Source organism: Berghia stephanieae, chromosome 3 (assembly GCF_034508935.2).
Source record: "Berghia stephanieae isolate SIO BIC M18660-M18661 chromosome 3, UCSD_Bste_1.3, whole genome shotgun sequence".
Lineage (NCBI taxonomy): Eukaryota > Metazoa > Mollusca > Gastropoda > Nudibranchia > Aeolidiidae > Berghia > Berghia stephanieae.
The window spans coordinates 57,921,000-57,940,607 of NC_088362.1; the positions used below are offsets into that span (position 1 = coordinate 57,921,000).

At 37.5% G+C, this 19,608-nt stretch overlaps 1 protein-coding gene across 1 annotated transcript in view; it reads left to right on the top strand.

The window, feature by feature from the left end:
* Positions 1-3,762, top strand: part of LOC144969288 (uncharacterized) — a 19,644-nt gene extending 15,882 nt beyond the window's left edge. The window contains exon 2 of the mRNA XM_078908398.1: positions 3,170-3,762. Within this exon, the coding sequence (XP_078764524.1) occupies positions 3,170-3,762 (593 nt within the window). The remainder of the gene's footprint in view (positions 1-3,169) is intronic.
* The last annotated feature ends 15,846 nt before the right edge of the window (positions 3,763-19,608 follow it).

Genomic DNA, 19,608 nt, shown 5'->3' on the forward strand with positions numbered 1-19,608 from the left:
GGGGGGGGGGGGGAGAGTTCGAAAAAAAAAATCTCGACATCAGTCTGAATCGATCTCGGTCCCTTTGCGTGTGAAGCGAGAGCTCTACCAACTGAACTTAAACTTGATTTTAAGCTTAACTTTTAAAACTGAGTATAGATAAATGTATTCTTTGAAAAGAATGAGTTTTGATGTTATAATTCAAAAAATTTAAATATCCTAATAGTGTGATGTAAAAAAACAACTGGTTCCAATCTCATTGGAAGTGTAAATCTACTTTTACGGTGAACTGGATAAATGCCTTATGTAAATGATCTTCTGATTTCAGAATGATGGGGTCTTATTTTCTAGCCTAAATATATTTGTTACAATGAATGACATAATCAGTCGGATGGTGAAAAAGTTTGAACTGAGATATTGCCAAGATTAGTTAGAAGGTCAATTTTTTAAATCCAAAATGAGTTCTTGTCATAGCTAAATGATCAAATCAACCCTTTTGTACATCTTCATGAAATATCAAAGCTTAATTTCCCTTCTAAATTTTTTTTTTACAGCTAGTCAAGTTGAAAAAGTATGAAATTTGAGAAAAGTTGCTGGATACCTTTCCCCATCTTCTCTGATCACAACTTCATGAAAAATCAATCATCCGATTGACTTCAAATATATATTAAAATGCTCTGGAGAGCATATTATTCTTTCAAAAAATGCAAAAAAAAAAAAAAATAAAAAAAATGCAAATCCAAAATGTTCACCTTCCGACTGATTATGTAATGCACTGACACACCCTGGCCGTCGATTACAATATTCCATCCTTGCTCTTTTACGTCCCGTCCCGTAATCCTAAGAGTCTGCTTATAGATAGTATGCGCTTGGCTAAGAAGCTCACAACATCCGGAAGTATAACGGACTAACACACAAAGCTATGTGTATCCTTGAAAGTTTAGAGTCTGGTTAATACAGTTTAGTCAGAATTACTCATAAACGGGGATGGCAAAAAGCAATAACAAAGACCTGAGTGACGTCATCTTCGTGCTATATATCTATACAACCTGCTAGGCCTACCAAAATAGAAATGCCATCAAATGATTCAATAAATTAACCTATTCCTTAACAGTCCTCCTTAGAAGGTCTGGTTACATACACACTTCCAATCAATTTGGATCCGGAAGAGTAGAATGTGTGACGTCACGTCATTACTGGAAATAACTTGAGCTGTTTTATATAGCGTAATATCCACTAAACGTGCTCAAAGCGCTTGATAAGGGGTCCCTGTCCAACATTAACATGTAACATGTAGAACGAGATATAACGCCTGTTAAGCAATATTACAATTTTATTTTCCGACGGAGACAACGCTGTTAACGGTCAGGTACTCATTTTACACCTGAGTACGGTGAGAGATTGTGAGTAAAGAGCCTTTTCCAAGGAGTCAACTATACGCCGAGCGAGGCTCGAACCCAGGACCTTCCGATCCGAAAGCGAGTGTCATACGACTGGACCACATAGCCGCCAAAAATAAATAGGTAAGGGGATAACAGAGGTTAAACAGCAGGAAATTTTTTAATTGGTTAATGTTTAGTCACTCTCGAACCATCAATTAGGACCATTCATTTTTAATTTTTCACCCAGTTTTTATCGTCCATTCATTCCAACACAATGCCAGAGAAATACGGTTAGTCATAAATATAATATTTAGTCCATACCTGATCAAACAAGCGTGATAAATCGTATGAATTATTTTCCGTTATAGCCCATAAAGCCCATGAAGCCGGGGTTAATCACGGATTATATTGTCTTTCAGTGGGTGTAACAATTTAGTGCTATCATTTAAATAGGACGCTACACTACAGCCCTCTTTAATCTCAAAAGGGTTACATTGTTTTAAGCGGATTGTAATAATTAAGTGCTACCATTTGAATAGGACAGTGTACAGTGCAGACCTCTTTAATCTTGATGGGAAGCCGATGTCGTTGTGTCACACTTTCCTCTCTTCCGGTTCTAAACTCATTAGAAGTGTGTTGCTGGTACCCCAGAATAACAATGAATAGGTTACATATTGGATCATTAGGTGGCTTAACTATTTCAGTAGCAGGATGTATAGGCAGATTTTTATGATAACGGGACGTAAAAGTACGAGGATGGATGATCTGTATTGACGACTAACATTTATTTAGACTAGAAAATAAGATGCCATCTCTCTGAAACCAGAAGGTATGTATCCAGTCCTCTGGAGGGATTCTTGTTTAACACTTCCAAGGAGATTGGAACCGGTATTTTGACATCATAGTATTTATTGTTCCATTTTTGAAGCCTAGGTAAATTTTATGGCATACCCGGAACACTAAATAAAAAATATCTGGCAAGATAGGGCGTCAACCTCTCTTTGTTTACAACTGGGGGATATCGTGGGCATATGGTGATACTAAATACAAAAAAAAAATATGCCTTTTTCGACACGATATCATATCGTCGGCTTGTCATTCCAGGAAGGAATTTAGACAACTCATCAAACAAGATGTCTGATGTCAACAGGAATCACCCATGTTGTCCAAGTGAGCAAAGTGGGGGTTAATAATCTTGCTCAAGAAAAATAACGAAAGTGCCTGAAGCGGGGCTCGAACCCGGGTCATTCCGGGTCACAGTGCAATGCCTTAACCACTCGACCACTTCGTTTATCTGAAACCTGCCTATAGCAAAGTCATTTTCATGAGATCTTATAAAACGAGCAACTCAATCATTACTGGATTAACAGAGGGGTAGAAAAAAACAACTCCCCCCCCTCTCACAAGAAAAAAAAAACAATTGGAAAAACAAAAAACAAAAAATAACAAAACACCAACCAACAAAAAACAAAACAAAACAAACAAACACAAAAACAACGGGTAAACAAACAGAAAAAACAAAACAAAACAAACAGAACTACCAATCTACCAATTTAGCACTCTGGCCACGTATACATGTCTGTGGATTTATCAAAAATATAGATAGATATTATATATACATACATGATATATATCATAATTATATATATATATTATATATATATATATATATATATATATATATATATATATATACAACATATTATATATATATATATATATATATATATATATATATATATATATATATATATTATCCCTACATTCTTAAATGATATTTTTTAAAATTCCACATCCATTCCTTACAGACTCTTCGATTCTCTCGCTGTGCCAGTCAGAAATTTCCAGAACATCCTCGGGATCTGTCATAATATTTCACCCAGTGCCCAAAACATCCAGAACAACCCTTGGATCACAGCATGAATTCTTTGCCACATCTGCTGACAATAATGAAAATTTACATTCGATCAATGCCTCCAACTTAGAACACGTGAAAAATACGCCGAATTCAAATAACCCACAGGAACCGGAAATCGCTCTGAATTGGAAAATAAAATCCGATCAGAGTATTTTAGCAAAGCAAGACGTCTTTCAAAATCCCAAAAATGTACAAAGATATGATATAGATAGAAAAATAGACGGAACTCATTTAAGTACCCTCCAAAACGATACAAAATCAGGCGATCAGGACCATTTTCCACATGGAGTATGGCACGGATTGAGAAGAAATTATGTAATGGTGAGACAACAGAGAGATGATGTTACACAGGGTGCCGTGTGTTCCTGTTCCATCTCTTCGGAAAACAACGACCCAGTTTACATGTCTATCATGGTGACGTTCTATAGACTCAGGAGTGTTGTCACGGAACGCAGTGATGGACAGCAAGGTGAGACAATGTAATAAAAATATGATGATAATGATTATGATAGAGATGATGATGACGATGATGATAATGATGATAATGATAAAGATAGTAATGATAAACATGATGATATTTCGACTACTTTTATCAATAATGGTGATAATAATAATGATACTACTACTACTACTACTACTACTACTACTACTACTACTACTACTACTACTACTACTACTACTACTACTACTACTACTAATAATAATAATAATAATAATAATAATAATGTTCATGATGTTTACGGTTATAGTAATAATATTGCTGATGATGGCGATGACAATGATTGGGATGGAAATGATGATAACGATAATAATAATGATTATTAATAATGATGGTGTTGATGATAATGATGGTGGTTATGGTAATGATGATGGTAATGTTAATTATACGACTCAAGCTAAGCTTTCCACAACATCTTTCCTATCAATGATAAAACAGACTCGCCAATTTTTTAAAGAAATCGATGTAATAAAACCATTCTTGACCCCCTTCGTGTAGAATTCCAAACTTTTTCCAAATGCTAAATTTCCCAAATGTGACGCATCGTCTCAAACCTCGAGCATTTACGTATATAGCGCAATTTCTAAGGAGGCGAAGTGGCCGAGTGGTTAAAGCATTGCACTGTGATCCGGAAGGTCCCGTGTTCGAGCGCCGCTTCAGGCACTTTCGTTTTTTTTCCTCTTTGGGCAAGATTATTAATCCCCCATTTGCTCACTTGGATAACATGGATAATTCCTTTTGACAGCAGACATCCTGTTTGATGGATTATGCATATTGCTTCATGACATGCCTAGGCGACGGTCCTTGATGACGGCGTGGTTGAAGGGCGTAATTAAAAAAATATCTACAAAACATGCTCAAAGCTCTTTACAAGGGGCTCCTCAGAGCCAAAAGTAACACATAACATGAAGACAGACTCAAGACGACGCCTGTAAGGCGATATTACAATTTTTTTCGACAGAGACAACGCTGTTAACGGCTAGGTACTCATTTTACATTTGAGAGAACATGAATTAAAAAAAATCCTTTTTCAAGAACTCAACTATGCGCTTCACAGAGCCGGACTCGAACCAAGGACCTTCAATCCGAAGGCAAGTAATACACCGCTATACCTCATAGCCGCACTGTATTGATGCTCCTCATTTATCTAAAAACCTTACAACAATCTGTCAGTCGGATCTAACTTACCAACACACAAAACTATGTGTAACATTAAACGCTTAGAGTCTGATTAATACAATTTAGTGAGAAAATAAAAATAAAATGGCTGTCTAAAAACAATAACAAAGAGCTGAATGACACCAAATTCATTTTTTAAAATGATTTGTTCTCACAAGATCATACTATAAACGTTAAAATTTACACATAAGATAACTTGTTTTGCCTCTGTTTTACTTTAAATATAAAACCAGATTGATTCAGCAGGATACTTAATATTCTTTCATATCACCAGAGACATTCAACAGGACTCACAAAACATCCATGACGTGTCCGAAATTGTCCCTGGTCTTCGATGGTTCCAAAGTCCAACCCTTGGCGTGTCTGGGGCTGGACTCCAAGTCGGTGACGTCATTCCGACTTCCACCAATCAGATTGAGCCGGTTGGGAATCAAACTTGACAGAGAATCGGAGAAGGTAGACGTGATGTATTATGCTACATTCGTTGTCAACATTACGGTGATTGGTGAGTCTTTCCTTAAAAACAAAAAAAAAAAAAAAACAAAAAAAAAACAACAAACAAACAAAAAACAAACAAAAGAAATAACAACAACAAAAAAATAATATTACAATCCCCAGCCCCCCATAAAACAAAAACAAAACGAAACAAATAAACAAAAACAACAACCCCACCCCCCCCCCCCCCCAAAAAAAAAAGAAAAAAAAAAGAAAATAAGAACTGTTGTCAACAAAAACAAACAAACAAATAATGCTTCTGTTAAGTAGAAAAAAAAAAAAGAAAGAAAAAAAAGTAGTCCATCAGAGCCATTAGGCCCAAGGAGCCGAATTTTATCAAAACTAGAGCTAGAGCTTTTATATAGCGCAATATCCACTAAATGTGCTGAATGCTCTTTACAAAGGGTCCCTGACCAATAATAACACGTAACATTTAGAACGAGATACGACGCCCGTTAGACGATATTACAATTTTTACGACGGAGACAACGCTGTTGACAGCCAGGTACTCATTTTACACTTGATTACGGTGAGAGAATGTGAGTAAAGAGTCTTTTCCAAGGACTCAACTATGCGCCTAGCGAGGCTCGAACCCAAGACCTTCCGATCCGAAAGCGAGTGTCATACCACGAGACCACATAGCAGTAACTATAGAGAGAAATGGACAATAGCAATAGCTTGCCACCCTTTGGATAGGACGATAGTTTATCTATCGCAAAGCACTTTCCGATCAGCTACCTAATCAATACTGGGTCGACAGGGAGGTTGAAAAACTTCACCTGCAATCAGTCTCGACCCCTTTGTGTGTGACGCGATTGCTCTACCAACTGAGCTATCGGAACGCTCCCTTATTAAGTATAAAGTGAATATAATATCCACCAGACGTGCTCAAAAGCCTTTACAGGGAATCCCTAACAAAGAGCAACGCTTAACATGTAAGACGAGACATGACGCCTTTTAGGCGATAATTCAATTTTTTCCCCAAAATAAACAAAGATGTTTAACAGACAGGTACTCATTTTACATCTGAATACTGCGAAATAATGAAATGTGAGTAAAGATACGATTTCAAGGACTCAACTATTCCCCGCTCAGAACAGGACTCGAACCCTGGACCTTCCGATCCGAAGGCTAGTGTCATACTACTCGACCACATAGCCGCACAAAGACTAAACCATCCATTATTTAACCTTTGCCATTAAATAGTAAATAGTAAACAATGCATTTATATAGCACCTAAACATCCACGTTAATCGTGTTCTGCGGCGCTTGACATAATAAAAATGTTTTTAAAAAATAAATAAAATAATATAAATATAAAACTCAAAAAGCACGACACTACATAATAAGCATGAATACAAAAACAAAATCTAAGCAACATCTATATATTTCATAAAAAATAAGCCTCACGGAATAACTCAGTCTTCATACAGTTCCTGAAAGATGTTAAAGACATAATAACAAAGACCAGTCATTCTTTATTTTTAAAAAAAATTGAAAATTAAAAAAAAATAAATTGAGCTTTTATATAGCGCAATATCCACTAAATGTGCTCAAAGCGCTTTACAAGGGGTCCCTGGCCACAGCAACACTTAACATGTAGGACGGGACATGACGCCTGTTAAGCGATATTATAATTTTTCGGACAGAGACAACGCTGTTAAAGGCCAGGTACTCATTTTTCACCTGAGTACGGTGAGAGAATGTGATAAAGAGCCTTTTCCAAGGACTCAACTATGCGCTGAGCGAGGCTCGAACCCAAGACCTTCCGATCCAAAAGCGAGTGTCATTCCACAAGACCACATAGCCGCACAATTTAGGCAGCTAATCTAATCTAATATCATTTTTGTTCTTTCAGGCAACACAGATATTGTGTCGTCATGCAATCAAAACAGGATTTCTAATTTAAGCGAAGGTAAGTTGTTACTTTTCAAAATTACTCAGAACGAATTTGACGTCACTCTGGTCTTTGTTATTGTTTTTTTTTTGCCATCCGCGTTTATGGGTAATTCTCACTAAACTGTATTAACCAGACTATACACGTTCAAGATTACACAAAGTTTTGTGTGTTGGTCTGTTATATTTCCGGATGGCAATGTCATGAGCTTCTTAGCCAAGCGCATACTATCTATAAGCAGGGTTCGATGCTACTTGATTTTCTAAGATGACGTAATGCAAGTGTTGTAAGTTTGGCTGTATCGCCTTCGTAAACTCATAGCCTAAAATTGACCTCAAAAGACAAGGCCACGACCACAAAAGAGATCGCCGAAAAACAATGAATTCATCTCTTACCTTATAGATAGTATGCGCTTGGCGAAGAAGCTCATAACATTGCCATCCGGAAGTATAACGGACCAACACACAAAACTGTGTGCATCCATGAACGTTTATAGTCGGGTTAATACAGTTCAGTGAGCATTACTCATAAACGCGGATGGCAAAAAACAATAACAAAGACCTGAGTGACGTCATCTTTGAACTATCTATAGTGCGTAACTTGTTTACATAGCTAGATATTTAACAGTTTAAAATCTCCAATTTTATGACAGCGGTTTAAGAGTTGTTTTTTTATAGGTCTTAAAGAAGAAAACTTTTTTAATATGGCATCAACATGGTCCAAAATCTATATTCAGTCAAGACAAATTGATTCAGAGGTTGACACAATATTTTACAACTTTTGCTAGAGAGAGAGAGAGAGTGAGAGAGAGAGAGAGAGAGAGAGAGAGAGAGAGAGAGAGAGAGAGAGAGAGATAGAAAGATAGATAAAGACAGAGAGAGAGAGAGAGAGAGAGAGAGAGAGAGAGAGAGAGAGAGAGAGAGAGAGAGATGAGAAAAACCAGAAAAACACTCGCCATTAATAAAAAATCTATTATAGTTAAAGAAAGCTACAGCTTGACCCGATTTTGATCGTCGCCGTTTACTTCGAGTCTGACATTTACCCAAAATGACGTCACAGTAAAAGTTGACAATCACCAAAACAAGATTGAATAAAAAATGGGAAGTGGTTATTCAGTATCAGATACTGAATAGTGCTTTTCCACTATTCAGTATCCACAAGGAACTCTTTTCTATAGAGAGAGTGAAAAGTGGGACAATCTCGGTTGAATGTAAATAAACTGCTGACCTCCTTCCAGATTGAACACGTGCAGTAACTGACAGCCCGATTCAAAGTTGTAAAAATATTTTGATCGTAATTTTTAAATTTCTGCTATTGTGCAATTAACATATCTAGTTCAAAATATCAAAGTAAGAGTGGCATTCAAATACATTTTTAAATGTCTAAATAGACATGATTAAATGTCACTAAATGTTAAGTGACACCATGGCTTGGTGGATATAAGCTGTTTGACTCTGAGCTTAAGGTTCGAGAGTTCAAATCCCGGCTGGGATAACATTTTTTTTTTCCCCAATATTTTAAAAATTCCTTCTGTCTATTGATATTTTTTAAACTTTTGGTTTAATAAATTTATTTGCTTGTAATATGCTTTAATGTTGATATTATACTATTGTTCTTTTATTATTATTATTATTATTATTATTATTATTATTATTATTATTATTATATTATTATTATTATTATTATTATTATTATTGTTGTAATCGTCATCATCATCATTATTATTATGATTATTATTTTTTTTAATCAAGTAGTTGGAGTAATTTAATCAGTTATCGATTTATTACGAATATCTTTTATGTGTTATAATCTCGTTGTTGTTTTTCATTGATGTGCTCTTCTCTTGTTTATTACTTTTTAAAATCTTGCTTTTTTCTCTTTGTCTCATTTGTTGTTGTTGTTGTTGTTGTTTGTTTGTTTGTTTGTTTGTTTGGTCATCTAAGACAAACCCGATTCATTATAAATATGTGGCCAGACTTTCTGCCATTTTTAATTGAGCGATGTACTTCCGTGAATTAATTGCCGTATTATATTAAAATTTACGTGATAATAATAATAATAATAATAATAATAATAATAATAATAATAATAATAATAATAATAATAATAATAATAATAATAATAATGATAAAATTAATAATAATAATAATAATAATAATAATAATAATAATAATAATAATAATAATAATAATAATAATAATAATTTAAATAGATACTGAATATTCGACTACAATTGACATCTATTTACCGAATACACGTGGTATTTTTAGAGGTGTTCCTTTTTTTACGAAACACGCCAGGAAGTAGGCAACAGCGGGGAGTGAACCTGGGACTGGGTTTCGTAAAAAAAAAGCAATTACTTTTTTTTACGAAACCCGACAATATCCGACAAAGTTATGGAAAGAAAGTAGGCAACAGTGGGGGAGTGAACCCGAGACTCAGGGAAGTGTACACTATTGGGGAGTAAACCTAAGTCTATGGTTTTTTCGACAGCTTTTGGCGGGTTTCGTAAAAATGTAATTGCTTCATTCTCGTCTGGTACCCACCTCCCATAGTCCGGCTTCATTTCCCACTGGTATCCATCTTCCATAGTCCCAGGTTCATTTCCACTGTTAACCTCTTCTCACAGTCCCAGGTTCACTCCCCACAGGTGTACACTTCCAAGAATCTCAGGTTCACTCCCCTCTGTTGCCTCACTTCCCATAACTTTGTCGGATATTGCCGGGTTTCGTAAAAAAAGCAATTGCTTTTATATGAAACTCGCTGAAACCCGCTGAAAACCAGAGTCTCAGGTTCACTCCCCACTGGTGTATACTTCTATGAATCTCAGGTTCACTCCCCACTGTTGCCTACTTCAATAACTTTGTCAGATATTGCCAGGTTTCGTCGGGTTTCGTAAAAAAGTAATTGCTTTTATGTGAAACTCGCTGAAACCCGCTGAAAACCAGAGTCTCAGGTTCACTCCCCACTGGTGTATACTTCTATGAATCTCAGGTTCACTCCCCACTGTTGCCTACTTCAATAACTTTGTCAGATATTGCCAGGTTTCGTCGGGTTTCGTAAAAAAGTAATTGCTTTTATGTGAAACTCGCTGAAACCCGCAGAAAACCATAGTCTCAGGTTCACTCCCCATTATTTGACTACTTTCCATAACTTTGCCCCATTTTGTTGGGATTTGGCGCATTTCGTAAACAAAAAGTAATTGCTTTTTTTCCCCTCCAAAACTCACCGAAAACCAGTCCCAGGTTCACTCCCCACTAGTGTACACTTCCCCGAATCTCAGGTTCACTCCCCACTGTTGCCTACTACCCATAACTTTCTCGGATATTGCCAGGTTTCGTCGGGTTTCATAAAAATGCAATTGCTTTTATATGAAATTATCTGAAGCCCGCCGAAAACCATAGTCTCAGGTTCACTCCCCACTGGTGTACACTTCACTGTCTCAGGTTCAGTCCCACGCTTTGCCTACTTTCCACAAGTTTGCCGCATATTGTCGGGTTTCGTAAAAAAGTAACCCCCCCCCCCCATTTTGTTACTGCTGTTTACAAAACCCAGAGTCCCAGGTTCACTCCCCACTGGTGTACACTTCCCTGGTTCTCAGGTTCATCCCTTCCTCCCCCCCCCTCCCTTACACACTCACCACACACACACACAACACACACACACACACAGCTGCTGCCTAACTCCCATAACTTTGTCGGATATTGCCAGGTGTCGTCGGGTTTCGTAAAAAAGTAATTGCTTTTTATTACGAAACCCGCCGAAACCCAGTCCCAGGTTCACTCCCCACAGGTGTACACTCCTCTGAGTCCCAGATTCACTCCCACAGCTGCCCTCTTTGTCAGGTTTCGGAAAAAAAAAAACAACAACACCGTATTATAGTGCAAAACCACTATTCAGTGTCAGATACTGAATAGTACAAAACCACTATTCAGTATCAGATACTGAATAGTACAAAACCACTATTCAGTATCAGATACTGAATAGTGGAAAACCGCTATTCAGTATCTGATACTGAATAGTGCAAAACCACTATTCAGTATCAGATACTGAATAGTGCTAGCCTAAAAAATGAGTTGTTAGCGAAATGCAATCCCATTGATTTTTTGGGGATGTTTTTCTTTCTTGTAAATTTCTTCAGGCATTTTTTGGGGATGTTTTTATTTTGTGTAAATTTCTTCAGGCATTTTTTGGGGATGTTTTTCTTTTGTGTAAATTTCTTCAGGCTATTTTTTGGGGATGTTTTTATTTTGTGTAAATTTCTTCAGGCATTTTTTGGGGATGTTTTTTCTCCCCGTGATTTTCTTTCTTGCATTGTCTTGCACTGTTCCATACGCACTTGTTCACCCTAATTTGTAATTTTGGTACTAATAAGGGACAACTCCTCGAGGATGGCGGATATTTTGGGATGTTTTTTTTTTTTCAAAATTATATTTTTTCTTTCTTGCTTTGTCTGGCACTGTTTCATACACACTTTTTCAGACATTTATCAACATATATTTATCAATAATATCCTTTAAAAAATTGAGCTTTTATATAGCGCTATATCCACTAAAAGTGTTCAAAGCGCTTTACAGGGGTCCCTAGCCAACAGCAACACTTAACATTTAGGACGGGACATGACACCTGTTAGGCGATATTACAATTTTTTTCGGACAGAGACAACGCTGTTAATGACCAGGTACTCATTTTACACATGAGTACGATGAGCGAATGTAAGTAAAGAGACTTTTCCAATGACTCAACTATGCGCCGAGCGAATCTCGAACCCAGGACCTTCCGATTCGAAAGCGAGTGTCATACCACGAGACCACCTAGTCCTATACCTAAGCGTTAAAATAATAGGTAATTTGACAGATTAAAAAAAAAGAAGCTGACTTTCGTTCAGAATACGGGTGGTATTTAGATGCATGCTTGTTTGTTAGTTGGTTTTATTTTGTTCTATCTTTTTTCGTTTTGTTTTTGTTTTTGTGTCTCTTTTTGTTTGTTTGCTTGTTTGTTTTATTATTTGTTTTTGGAGGGGGGGGGGGAGGTTGTTGTTATTTTGTTTTTGATTGTCTTGATTTGGGGGTTTGTGTGTATTTTAGTTTTTTTTGTTCTCTTTTATTTTTCTTTCTTTATTCCTTATTTTCCTTTAAGTCAACGCCATGATTTGTATGCATAGGACTGTTTTGTGAAAGCTGTGGGCATGAATTATAGAATTGTTTACAATTATTATTCTCCTCAAATCGCGTCCCAAATGCATACACAATTAAGGAGGTTTTCTGAAGGTTTTCCTAAACATTTAATTGGAAACAGAATCTTTGATCAAACCGTATTTCAAAATCTATGATTTTATATCCTATGTTTCATTGCCTTTATCAAACCGATATTTTTATTATTTAAAGCAAAAAACATAAAATAAATAAATAAAAATAAGAAACCCAACAAACCCCCCCCCCCCCAAAAAAAAAAACCCCAAAAAAAACAAAACAAAACAACACAAAACCCACAAAAAAAAAAAGAAACAACAAAAAACAAACCAAAAAAAAAAAACAAAACAAAACAAAACAAATATATTATGTCTAACTTATTTTTTTCGAGAAAATTTCATTCGTGGATTTGAAAAAAAAAAATTAAATCAATCTTCCATACCTCCCCCACCCCTCCCATTCAATCCATCCTCCTTCACTTTCTCCTTCTCCTTACCACCACCACCACCACCATCATCACTACTCCTAACCCCATAAAAACAAACACGGAAAACCCCCCAACCAATCGCGTTATCTAAACCGATTAATAACGTTCACCTCATCCGGATAAATGAAATTGGACGTTTTGCCATTACATTCACGTGAAGAGGGTCTCCGAGCGGCTAATCACAAAAACTTGTTGAAATCCAATTATGACTCCATCGCTTGGGGGTCGGGGACTCATGGAATTCCTCCAGATCGCTCAGTTGGTAGAGCACTGGCTTCACACAACAAAGGGGACCGAGATCAATCCCGGATGCAGTCGATTTTTTTTCTGACCCCCCCCCCCTCCTCTGTCCTCCCCCCTCCCCCAGCAGTGAATGGGTAGCTGAATAGCTGGATTAGATTTGGCGGAAAGTGCTTTGCGATAGACTAGCGTCCTATCCAAAGGGTAGCAAGCAATTGCTATTGTCTGTTTAACGGTATGAAACCGGTATTAACTCCGGCGCCATGGGGCCAGTGGCTCTGGAGAGCTACTTTGTATAGGGACTCGATTTTGAATAGTAATCCACGTGTACTTATTTGCAGGTCTGATAACCCAAATTGTTCGGGTTCACACGAACGCAACGTATTTTCCATTTCAACACTGTCCGGAGTTTATCCCGATGTCAATAGCGAGAAATGGACAATAGCAATTTCTTGCTACCTTATGGATAGGACGCTAGTCTATCGCAAGGTACTTTCAACAAGATCTAAAAGACCCAGCTACCCAATCACTGCTGGGTGGACAATGGGGTCAGAATAGAAAATTCGACTGTATCCAGGATCGATCTCGATTGATAAATACATCGCTCAAACCCCCCCCCCCCCAGAATATTCTCTACCGTCTGTTTTATTGTTATTGTTATTTTCTGAAGAAGGGTTTTGAGCCCGACGCGTCCCGTATTTTGGCACTGTGTTCTTTTTATTTGTTGTTTTTTGAGCCTGTTATATTCACTTTTGTTTATTACTTTAAACATAACAATAAATGAATTATTCCACTCATATTTAATAAATTAATTATTCTAATTGTTTTTTGTTTGTTTTTAAAGCGTCCGGGATTCCCGTGAATTCATCTGCTCGTCCCGACTCAGCTGGAGGAACAGGGAGTGGTGAAGTGGTGAGCTCACCACGAGGGACCAGGGAATCTATGATTACCGGTGCGGGCACCAATGGTGATGCTATGAATAATGAAAAACCTGTTGAAAGTCATGGATTTACAGCTGCTCATGCTAAACATGGAAAACAACCCTCAGAGATCGGAGTCTTGGGTAGTGGGGGTGGTGGTGGTGATGGTGGTGGTGCTACACCCACATCGTCGTCATTTCTATCGACAATGTCGTCTATCTCGTCGTCGTTGTCATCGTCGTCATAATAATAATAATAATAATAATAATAATAATGCTGAAAACTTATATAGCGCTATAACTCCGAGACACCAGACTCTAAGCGCTTAAATTACAAATTACTTTGGCTGAAACATACTCATTCACACACACAAGCACACACACACACACACACACATACACACACACAACACAACACACAACACAAACCAAACCTATCTTGCTTCTCATACCATCTACTAAAATCGAAACAAATATGTTTTAAGCGAACGTTTAAAAATAGACAAAGATTCTTTTTCACGAATGCTCTGCGGTAAGGCGTTCCAAATAGAGGGTCCGAAATGAGAAAAGGATCTCATTCCAGCATTTTTCCGAATTCGAGGGACAACTAGTTTTGTGGAATCACTGGCCGAACGTAAGGGGCGGGGTTTTGAATATCTTTCAATTAGTTCTGAAAGGTAGGAAGGGGCAGTACCTTCAAGACAACGATACACTAAAACACAAGCTTTGAATTTAATTCTTTTCTCAACAGGCAGCCAATGCAGGTCATGAAGTAGAGGTCCGGCAGAGTCGCACCTACGCTTCATAAATACTAGTCTGGCAGCGCTGTTTTGGACAATCTGAAGACGTTTCAGATTGTATTGCGAAACGCCAAACAACAGAGCATTACAATAATCCAATTTCGATAGTACGAGGGACACAACCAGGTGCTTGGTCACATCCTCAGATATGAACCGTCTAATGGAAGCAATCTTTTTTAGTTGGAAAAAGAGAGATCTAACCAAATTATTAATCTGATGCTCCATCGACAGTCCAGAGTCTAAGAATGTGCCAAGGTTTTTCACTTTGTCAACAATTTGAATAGAGGCATCCCCCAACTTCAAATCTGTTTCACTTTTCCACTTCCTGTTCCCTTCATACAGCACCTCCGTCTTATCATCATTCAGTTTCAGTCTGTTCTCATTCATCCATTTCTTAACACTTTGGATACAATTTTTACTATTGGCTGATACTTCTTGTAAATTTCTCATATTGGAAACGCAGTACAATTGCGTATCATCAGCGTATTGATGGTAAGACAGACCAAAACTTCTGATGATTTTAGACAGAGGGCCAACGTACAAAACAAAAAGAACGGGTCCAAGTACTGAACCCTGGGGAACCCCACAATCAAGAAAGATTTCCTCCGATCTATATTCATCCACCGTAATAATCTGTTTACGATTAAACAAATATGACCTAAACCAATCAAGCGCTGCACCAGACACGCCATAAGTAATTTCAAGACGTTTGAGAAGAAGATTGTGATCAATGGTATCAAAAGCAGACGATAGGTCAAGCAAATTCAGCAAAGAACATGAACCATTGTCTATAACAGAGAGGAGATCATTAACAACCCTAACAAGTGCGGTTTCCGTCGAATGATGTTGCCTATAAGCAGACTGAAATTTTTCTTCAAGACAATTATTTTAAAGATGAGACAGTAATTGTTTCAAAACAAGCTTTTCTAAGATCTTAGAGAGAAAAGGAAGATTAGAGACAGGGCGATAGTTTTTTAAGTTCTCTTTATCGAGATCAGGTTTTTTCAAAAGGGGTTTGACATGAGCAACTTTGTAAATGTCTGGTACAGCACCTGACTGCAACGAATTATTAACAATACATGTAAATGGTGTTAAAATTACATCAATGCATTTTTTTAAAATGGCAGTATTTAAGGGGTCTAAATCACAACTTTTAGTTGGAGACGACATAATGCAATCACGTAAATCAGCTTCAGTAATCTTTGAAAAATGTGTTAACGAATCACCATGAAACTTGTCAAATGTTGTAGGGATCGATTCAGACTAGAGTTCCTTCCTGATGGTATCCGTTTTTTCTTTAAAATATTGACCAAAGCGAGTTGGTAGATATGCACGATCGATTAAAGATAGGAGAGCTGGTTGCGTCTGTTGTCCCAGCAGTTCCTTGGTCAAGGCAAAGAATTGTCTCGAACGTCCCACGTTTTTGAGGCTTTCTTCATAGAATTTCTTTTTGGCCCTGAAATTGACGGCTTTTGCATCATTTCTAGCCGCGATGTATCGCTTCTTATCGACAGCATCTCTAGACTTGAGCCATTTTCTTTCTGCCCGCCTCCTGGCTAATCCATTCAATTTTATTTCGGTATTATACCAGGGTGCTTGACGTCTCACTTTTACTGCTCTAGTTGTTAAGGGAGCATGCTTGTCCACCGTACCAACAATTGACTCGTGGAGACCATTCGCATCATGTTTATTTTTAACGTTATGGTCAAGGTCTTGTTTAAAAATGTTCATGTTTATATTCTTCAAATTACGAGATGTTATCATCTTTTTTACTTCGTGCTTCATTGGAAATAAAACGCAAAACACAATTAAATGATGGTCAGAGATTAATTTATCAATATTTGAGACAGGTGAAGAGAGAGAATGTTCAATGTCTGTAATGACATGATCTGTGGCCATGGTTGTTTGTAGGACCGCTTACAAGTTGAATATAGTTGTTTGTGTCAATAATCTCCCGAAATACTTTCGATTCATTTTTGTTCTTCCATATTATCATCGACGTTGTCAGAAAGGAGGATAGAGGACCCCGCGACCACAACCTTGAGTTTGAATAATAATATGAGTGATGCCTCGGCGTCTTTGGGGAAATCGGATGTTGACGATAATGATGATGGTAAAGATTAGAGTAGAGAATAATGTAAATAGTCACCAAGGATGTAGATGATGATGATGATGATGACGATCATGTAAGTACAGGAATGTTCTCATCGTATTCCCAGCACCCACACAGTTTTCTATTATCATCATTGTCATATACCTGATCTTTGGTATTGTGTACGAGTCCAAATACTCTCTGTATACTGGAGCGAATGAATGGAAGTTGAAAAGGTCCGGATATAAAGCTATTCATGCCTTTAACTTGACAAGAGACGACATGCTTATCCTAAACTTTGACTGGAAATACCGATCGATAAAGATTTATCCCAAATAGGATTCAATAGTCTGATGTCATGTCAGATAAGCAACCAGCAGCTTGGTTCTAAACAAAGAAAATCAGTACTTTTAATTCTCCATGCTGGCAAAAAAAGTTTTCACATGTCATGTAATCAGAATGTATAGAAGTCAAAAATAGATCAGATTTATAATGATTTTCTCCTCTGGATACACTTTTATGCTCGTCGTAGAAGTATTTCATCAAGGCGGTGATGGAGATATTGGCGTCCGCCATTGTTCCTATAGTTTAGAACCAGTTACTATGAGTCATTATGACTATTGAACCCTATTCTTGCCTTCAATTTGATTAGAGACATGTTTTCCATTTTTGGCAAGTAAACTTTGACTGGAATTACAGATCGATAAAGATTTGTCCCAAATTGTCAAAAAGACCTTAATCTTAATCTCCTGGGGCAGAATGGATCAGCGAGATGGCCTTTTGGAGAAATAAGAAAGCAGGCACCAGTGTAAGATAAAAAACAAAACAAAAAAAAAAAACAAAACAAAACAAAACCAAAAACCAAAACAAAACAAAAACAAAAACAAAAAAAAAAAAAAAAACAAAAACAAAACAAACTTCAGTGCAAAATCTACTGAGCGTACTCAAAGCTCTTTACTAAGCATCCCTGACCATCAGCAATACATAACATGCAGAACCTGACATGACGCCTGTTAGGCGATATGACATTTTTATTGGACATAGACAACGCTGTTGACGACTAGATACTCATTTTACACCTGAGGACGGTGGAAGAATGTGATTAAAGAGCCTTTTCCAAGGACTCAACTATGAGCCGAGCGTGGCTCGCACCCGGGACCTTCCGATCCGAAAGCGAGTGTCATACCACAAGACCACATAGCCGCACAAATTTCAAATTGGCAGCACTATTATACAAACAGCCCATGTAGCACGTGTTTATTCCGGTATCTGAAACGTTAACCGGACGGCAGCAATTGCTTACTACCCTTTAAATAGGGAATGAGATTAGCGGAAGAGTAGCGTCCCTTGATTGGACGTCACCGGGGGAGAAGTTATTTGTAAACAAACCAACTACAAGCCAAGCGCTCCAAATACAAAATTTATTATTCATATTTCTGTACAAAAATGCATATCATAATCAACGTTATGCATTTTTATACAGATATATATGAATAATAAATGTTGTATTTGAGCGCTTGGCTTGTAGTTGGTTTGTTTCCAAATAACTTCTCCACCGGCGACTTCCAATCAAAGGACGCTACTCTTCCGCTAATCTCATTCCCTATAGGGCGCTAGTGCGACTATGCGGTTTTGTGGTATTGCATTCGCCTTCGGATCGGAAGGTACTGGCTTCGAGGCCCGCTCTGAGCGGCGTATGCATAATTGAGTCCTTGGAAAAGGCTCTTTACTCACATTCTCTCACCGTACTCAGGTGTAAAATGAGTACATAACCGTGAGCAGCTTTGTCTCTGTCGAAAAAAAAAATCACCTCACAGGCGTCACGTCTCGTCTTACATGTTAAGTGTTGTGTTGGCTTGGGACCTCTTGTAAAGCGCTTTTAGCACTTTAGTGGATATTGATAGAATGACGATGACGTCACTCAGGTCTTTGTTATTATTTTTGCCATCCACGTTTATGAGTAATTCTCAATTAACTGTATTATCCAAACTAAAAAAGTTCATGGTTACACAGAGTTTTGTGTGTTGGTCCTTTATACTTTCGGATGGCAATGTTGTGAGCTTCTTAGCCAAACGCATACTATCTATTGCGCTATATATAAAAGCTCACAGTTTTTTAGTCTACCGCAAAAATACCGGTCTTATGCTTGTATTACGAGTGCTCTACCAGTGAGCTAACGGAAACCACATGGTAGCAGGCCACAATCATTGAATATAGAGTTGATGAATTACACGGGATGGTTTGCAGTATTTGAACCAATACGATTCAATAGTCTGATGTCGCGCCGCCCGGCAACGGCGGCCAGCTTGGTTCTAAACAAAGAAAATCATTACTTTTTATTTTTTATGCTGGCTAAAACTTTTCATATGCCTTGTGATCAGAATGTGTAAAAGTCAAAACATGATCAAATTTATGTTTTATTCCCTCTGGATACGCTTTTATGCTCGTCGGAGAAATATTTCATACGGGCGTCCGCCATTGTTCCGATAGTTTAGAACCAGTGTTACTAAGTTACGATGCGTCATTAGG